Source organism: Aquarana catesbeiana, linkage group LG04 (genome assembly GCF_042186555.1).
Source record: "Aquarana catesbeiana isolate 2022-GZ linkage group LG04, ASM4218655v1, whole genome shotgun sequence".
Lineage (NCBI taxonomy): Eukaryota > Metazoa > Chordata > Amphibia > Anura > Ranidae > Aquarana > Aquarana catesbeiana.
Genome location: NC_133327.1, coordinates 130,291,220 through 130,298,871, shown reverse-complemented (window position 1 = coordinate 130,298,871; position 7,652 = coordinate 130,291,220). Strand labels below are relative to the sequence as shown.

General features: G+C 42.3%; 1 protein-coding gene across 1 annotated transcript in view; it reads right to left on the bottom strand.

Annotated features, from left to right (window-relative positions):
- Positions 1-3,162: 3,162 nt before the first annotated feature.
- Positions 3,163-7,652, bottom strand: part of GK5 (glycerol kinase 5) — a 96,342-nt gene continuing 91,852 nt past the window's right edge. The window contains exons 15-16 of the mRNA XM_073625630.1: positions 7,354-7,487; positions 3,163-7,196 (exon numbers count right to left, since the gene is read on the bottom strand). Of these exons, the coding sequence (XP_073481731.1) occupies positions 7,051-7,196; positions 7,354-7,487 (280 nt within the window). The 3' untranslated portion in view covers positions 3,163-7,050. The remainder of the gene's footprint in view (positions 7,197-7,353; positions 7,488-7,652) is intronic.

The following is a 7,652-nucleotide window of genomic DNA, read 5'->3' as shown; positions in this document are numbered from 1 at the left end:
GGTTTTGTCTTACTTACTGCCCGGTGACAACAGTTTTACTAGACAGGAATTATGGGAAAATCTCCAACAGCATTCAGGACAGAAATAAAAAAAAAAAAGTACCATTACTTTTAGATTTACCAAAACGGTGTTATATGAGGACAAGCCTGAATGATCCACTCAGTTAGTGTTAAAGCTGAACTCTAGCTTTTGATACATTTTACCAAGCTGGCCCAAACAAACTGTCCCTCACTAACATGTGAGGCCCCTGGATGTGCGGTATAAACTTTATGTAGTTGAGGTTATATAGAGCATACCGCACTGTGTTCCAGGTTGGAGCCGAGACCTCCAGTCTTATACCTGGAACACAATAGAGTCCATCTGATCAGTGCTTGGCTATTCAGCGAAAGCGATGAATTCTAGCAAGAGGTTGTGACATCATCAGCCCGCTTCTCTGACTCAGCCAATCAAAGGAAGCTTTGTATTTATTACTAGAGTACATCATGTTAGTGAGGGACATCATTTATTTGGACCAAACAAACTATGTAAAGTGTATAAAAAGTTTTAAGTCAGGAAGACCTTGGAATACATAGTTAAATGGTAGATCTAAAAGCGATTGTACAATCAGATTGTAAAGCATATGGTCAGTCAGAACGGTTTCCAGTAGTCTCTAATAAGCATGGATGGCCCCATACATTACTCGTGGACAAGGCAGGTCCGGAGTTTACACAGCAGATTCTCCTGCCTTATGAGCCCAGGTAGGGCAGCATGGTCGCTTTGTGGTTAGTACTTCCGCCTCACAGCACTGGAGTCCTTGGTTCAAATTTTGGCCAGGACAATATTTGCATGGAGTTTGCATATATATGTTTGTGTGGGTTACCTCCCACACTTCAAAGACAGGCTGGTAGGTTTAATTGGCTCCCATCCATATTGGACCCAATATGTGTGTACAGTGCCTTTAAAAAGTATTCATACCCCTTGAAATTTTCCACTTTTTGTCATGTTACAATCAAAAAATGTAAATGTATTTTATTGGGATTTTATGTGACAGACCAACACAAAGTGACACACTCCAAAGACATGCTGGTAGGTTAATTGGATCCTGTCTAAATTGGCCCTAGTATGCATGAATGTTAGTTAGGGACCTTAGATTGTAAGCTTCTTGAGGGTAGGGACTGATGTGAATGTACAATGTATATGTAAAGCATTTGTATTCAGCCCCCTTTACTCTGATACCCCTAACTAAAATCTAGTGGAACCAAATTGCCTTCAGAAGTCACCTAATTAGTAAATAGAGTCCACCTGAGTGTAATTTAATCTCAGTATAAAGACAGCTGTTCTTTTAAGCCCTCAGAGGTTTGTTAGAGAACCTTAGTGAACAAAACAGCATCATGAAGGACAAGGAACACATCAGAGGTCAGGGATAAAGTTGTAGAGAAGTTTAAAGCAGGGTTAGGTTATAAAACAATACCCCAAGCTTTGAACATCTCACGGAAATCCATCATCCGAAAATGGAAAGAGTATGGCACAACTGCAAACCTACCAAGACATGGCCGTCCACCTAAACTGACAGGCCGGGCAGGGAGAGCATTAATCAGAGAAGCAGCCAAAAGGCCCATGATAACTCTGGAGGAGCTGCAGAGATCCACAGCTCAGGTGGGGGAATCTGTCCACAGGACAACTATTAGTCTTGCACGCCACAAATCTGGCCTTTATGGAAGAGTGGCAAGAAGAAAGCCATTGTTGAAAAAAAAGCCACAAGAAGTACTGCAGTTTGCAAGAAGCCATGTGGGGGACACAGCAAACATGTGGAAGAAGGTGCTCTGGTCAGATGAGACCAAAATTGAACTTTTTGGCCTAAAAGCAAATTGCTCTCCGTGGCGTAAAACTACACTATACATCATCCTGAATCACCATCCCACTGTGAAACATGGTGGTGGCAGCATCATGTTGTGGGAAAGCTGGTCAGAGTTGATTGATGGGAAGATGGATGGAGCCAAATACAGAGCAATCTTAGAAGAAAACCTGTTAGAGTCTGCAAAAGACTTGAGACTGGGGGGGAGGTTCATCTTCCAGCAGGACAAAGACCCTAAACATACAGCCAGAGCTACAATGGAGTAGTTTAGAGCAAAGCATTTTCATGTGCTGGAATGGCCCAGTCAAAGTCCAGACCTAAATCCAATTGAGAACCTGTGGCAAGACTTGAAAATTGCTGTTCACAGACGCTCCCCATCCAATCTGACAGAGCTTGAGCTATTTTGCAGAGAAAAATGGGCAAAAATTTCACTCTAGATGTGCAAAGCTGGTAGAGACATACCCAAAAAGACTTACAGCTGTAATTGCAGTGAAAGGTGGTTCTACAAAGTATTGACTCAGGGGGATGAATACAAATGCACGCCACATTTTTCAGATTTTTATTTGTAACAAATGTTGAAAACCATTTATAATTTTCCTTCCACTTCACAATTATGTGCCACTTTGTGTTGGTCTATCACATAAAATCCCAATAAAATACATTTACGTTTTTGGTTGTAACATGAAAAAATGTAGAAAATTTCAAGGATACGAATACTTTTTCAAGGCATTGTATCATTGCATTCTGGTCCCAAGCCAAGCAATTCGGGAGGGTTGAGGAAAACCTGACAACCTACCTGATAGGAAATGCTATAGAAAAGGCTTTTAGGCTGGGTTCATACATGTGTGGTGCGAACTGAAGATCCATTTTCACAGCTAATTGACAAAGTAGTTGTTCAGCGTTTCACATCAGTTTTTGATCAGGATCAGGTCAGGATTTTATCCTGTTCACAACGGAATGCATCTGCGAATTTGATGCGTTCCCATAGAAGATAATGTGCTTGCAATTCGCCGCGCAATGCCCAGAAAACGCACACTTTTTTGGGCAATGCGGAGTGCGAATGCAACGCACATATCTTAACCAGCCTCATTCAAATGAATGTATTTCAAAATGTCTTGCGAATTGGATGTGGAGTAAGCCGCTTCCAATTCGCATTGGTGAACCGGGCCTTAAGGGGTGTCAGATATGGCCTGCAGGATCACCATAAGTCGGACACGACTGATCAATACATACAAATGCCTAGGTCAGATCATTTTATGTGTTGCAAACAAGAAAACATTTTTGTAACATTCAGCTGGTCTTTTCATAGAAGACACAACACAGCAAAATGTCGTCATCAACAAGCTTTTACTGTATTTTTTTTATAAAATAATACATGTTTCTGCAGTTTGGAGTATCAGATATCTATTACAACCATTATTTACAGTTTAACGCCAGTTATTTAGTACATTGTACACAGACAAAGTGCAAATCTGAGGTACTCACATATCATGCTCCAAAACAATCCACCTTCCTTATCTGAACACATTTATGACTTTTGAAGCCCAGTTCTTTCAGGGGACAACTTGGTGGTGAAAAATATACTGCAGGGCACAGCTCTGTATTGAAGGTGAGTAGTGCAGCCTAAGGTACTTTTTATCATTTTTTTTGTTTTATTTTCATTTGTACCCTGCATGGGCTCATTTTAATGGAAAACAAATCATTAAAATTTGCCTGCAGTTGAGCTTTACATTTAGTCCGGATTTGCTGTAATCACAGTAGATGCAGCAAATAATAAATCAGAACTCACTTTACTTGTATCACTTTCAATTACAATGGCCCCAGGGCCAGACTCTTTTTGGGGGAGTTTTCAATGTGATTTCCAAGTTGCTTACGAGAGGTATTTATTTCCCCTACCTGCTTCTGAAATGTCTTCCCTGTTCATCTGAAGGCTGAATCCATCCCAAACTGACATTTCAGTGCTGTGTGGATGTTGGCATGTCATAGCATGCTGGCTGTGCCTACGAAGATGTTCCTGGTTAGAACCCCTCTACCTCCCCCAGGAAGGAGTCAAGGGATGTCTTTGGTTGGGAACAACTTGATGACTGGAGCATTTTGTGAAACAATAGAAATATAGGTAAGAACTTGTTTCATACTAAGGATATATAAATATCATTAGGCCTCTTATTGTAGCTCCAGTAAAGTTTTGTAAATTGCATCTGCATCTTCTGGATAACTGTTTTTCCAACTGTTAATATCAGGATTGAGGTAAAAGTTAATTTTAAAATGTGAGGCCTCTTTAGCCCCCTTTACACTGGACGCAAGCCATCCAAGGCCGGTAGGGAGGGCTCTTAATCTTTCTGCACTGTGATTGGCTACACAGTGCTGACACCATCAGAAGCCCGTCCCTCCAACTCCAGATCATCAGCATGTGACCGTGAGCTATCAGTGACTGCTTGGTTACAGTCCTAGGGGAGCCGACAGAGCGCACCCCAGAATTACACAGTGAGGCAAAGATGCAGAAGCTGGGTGTGAAGGCCCAACTGCCTCTGCCCCATAGAGGTGTACAGCGGTCGTAAACAGGGTTAATAAGAACGTAAAGCAATAAATCGTACAATAGCACACAGTTCCACTTTTCCTCCACCCTCCGTCCCCTTCTCCTCTACCACTATTAGAGGATTGTTTTTTCCTTGGAGCAGGTACCCATTTCTGACGGGTACACGCTCCACTTCCACTCAGCTCGCCTATGTGTGGGCCCATGTCCTTGATCTTCACTTTATATTGAAAATCCGGCCCTCCTGAACCTAATTTATATCCTTCAAGCCTAACCTTGGACACAAGAAAAATATCCTTACAGTGCCCCTGAAGTGCAAGCGTTAAATGCTCGTTAAGCCCAGGGGTTAGGAGGACGTATTACCATATTCAGCTCCAGCAGGCTCTGGCACAGTCTTCTTCTCCCTGACACCCCAAAGCTGTAAACGGTCCCTTTGCATCATCACATACAATGTAGGACGAATAGTCTAGCATTGCAAATGAAGGGGTGGGTAAGTGCTTTAGAGGCTGCGGGGGACTGATTTCCCAGATGGAGGTTTTCTGCAGGAGCGAGAATTAAGGTTTGACATCTTGTTTCTTTACGCCTAGATCCAACAAGTATTTAACCCTTGCAATGTGGGGGTAATTTTATTCCTGTGTCCAGAGGCTTTAATGCATTTAGACTTTTATTATATTTAAAGTTGTTCTAAAGGCTCAAGCTTTTCTACCTTCATGCATTCTATGCATGAAGGTAAAAAACCTCTGTGCAGCAGCCCCCTCAATACTTACCTGAGCCTGATCTCCTACCAGCACTGTGTACAAGAGCCTCGGCCTCTCCCTTCTCATTGGCTGACAGTGGCAGGAGCCATTGGCTCCCACTGCTGTCAGTCATAGCCAGTAAACCAATGAGGAGATAGGGGCGGGGCCGAACCACAGCTGCGTGTGTGAATTGGACACGCAGAGCAGTGGCTCGGGAGCAAGCCTGCCTTGACGGCACCATAGTAACCTGCTTGCTCTAGAGACACTGAGGGGGACTCGGGAAGAGGAGGACCAGGGCTGCTCTGTGCAAAACAACTGCACAGAGCAGGTAAGTATGACAGGTTTGTTATTTTGATGTAAAAATATTCAAAGCTTTAATAGGTATCAGTCACATGTCTGCCCTTTCCCATTTTCCTTCAAACTGTAAATATTAAGTTCCTGAAGTATCTCTTGATACGTTTTATCCCCTAGACTTTCCCCCATTTTTGTTGCCCCTCTCTGAACTCGTTCCATCTTATCAATGCTGTAAGTGAGGTCTTCAGAACTGCACACAGTATTCTACACTATTCCAAATGAAGTCTAAGGCCGGTCATAGAAGGAGCAAATTTCTTTCATGCAACCCGTTTGATACCCCCATCAACACAGGCAGTGTGGACAGGAGAATTCCTCCCGCCAAACCATTGTTTTCTCCCAGCAAAGGAGGCCGTGTCTGCTGGGAGAACACAGTGATTATTGCTAAAGGCTATAACAGCCTCTAGCAATAAACGCATGTAAAATCCAGCAGGCTGATTATACCCAAGTTGAGCAATTGCTCAACTTGTGTACATTCATCCTGCCCATACATGGTTTGAATTTTCTGCTGAACCGGCTGATATTCGAACCGTCTATGGCCGACTTAACTAAACATATAGGAGAATTCCTTTAGTGATATACCCCAAAATTGTATTTGCTTTCTCCAGCGCCAGGGTACACTGTTTTCTCATTTTACAAATATCTGAAATAAGTACTTCCAAATTTTTTTCCTCCGTAGTAATGGCCAACAATGTACCCCCAATATCAGAGGATTCCTTTTTCTTAGGTGCATTATTTTGCATTTAAATATGTTGAACTGCAATTTCACTTTGAGCAATCTTCCAGCAATGCCAAATCATGTTCCAGACATCTCCAGGGATATCCAACCCTATTGCACACATTTGTGTCATCAGAAAAAGACATGCCTTACCCCACCAAACCTTCAGTTATATAATTTACATGTAGAATAAATAGAAAAGGACCTAGTACAGATCCTTTTGGTACACTACTAGTGGTTGGTCTCTGTTTCAAATAAACCCCATTTACAACCACACCTATATCTATCCTTTAGGCTTCTTTCAGACTTGCGGTACAGTGGTAAAGCAGCGGCTAACTGGCATTCAGGAGGTGCTACTGGCGCCTACAGAACTCGTTTATTGTTCATTTCGGATCGCGATTGAGATGTGAACCTCATTGAACTTAAGTCAAATTCTGCTTCCAGAGTTAAAAATGCAGCAGCCGTGACACAAAGCATCACAGCACATATTCAGCCCTGTCTGGCTGTATTGTCAAAATTTGGGTGGGCAGCTCAGCTGCCTGTTTTTACTGCCCTTCATCTGAAAGAGCCCTTAGGAGACGGTTCACCCACTTAACACCCTGTGGGTAAATCCTAGTATGTAAAATAAAACCGTATTAGCAGCACTGATGGAATTGTAGAAAAGAACTGTCTAAAGACAGTAAAGAAGTAAACAGTACTAAAACGAAGACAGTTACTGGTTATCAAATACAAGTTCACAGTAGGTTACTATAGGAGAGAGTTACAACCCTGTCAATTATCTCCTTCCAAATAATGCATACACATTTCAGTTCAAGTTCACAGGAGATTTACGAGAAAAATTAACGCCAATATTGTAGCTGTGCAGGACTCGCAGGTCTCAGTCATTATACCAGTTGGAGCATCTCTGCAGTGCCAGCTCCCATTCAGCCATAGTGTTCTCATAGTCTTTAAGTTTACGCTGTGGTTCAAAAAGAAGCTCAGGTTCTCTCAGTTTCTTCAGTTCCTCCTTGCTGGACCAAATCCCTTAAAAGCAAAAATGGACACATTTGGAGTATTTAAACAAAGTCAGTATTTTAATCAATACCGTGGCTATATGACTTTTCCATCGTCATTCCTAGATCTAATGCACGATTCCGGTACTTTTATTTTAGCAGCGGGTGAAATTTTGTGAAAAACTCACCTACAGCTAGTCCGGCTAGAAAAGCTGCTCCAAGGGAGGACATGTCTGTGTGTTTTGGTTTATCAATAACTTGGCCAAGCAAATCTGCTGTCATCTGCATGACAAAACTGTTGTTGCTGACTCCTCCATCAGCCCTGTGGGGAGAGAAACAAATGAAGTCATCATGATGTGAGAAGCAATGCCAGATACTATGGTCCTCATATACTGTATGTCTCATAACCCGAACCTTTGGGTAGACCATACACTGTGTGAATTTCAACTGGTTTTTGAGGAACTGGGTGTAATATGCTCAAAGGGTG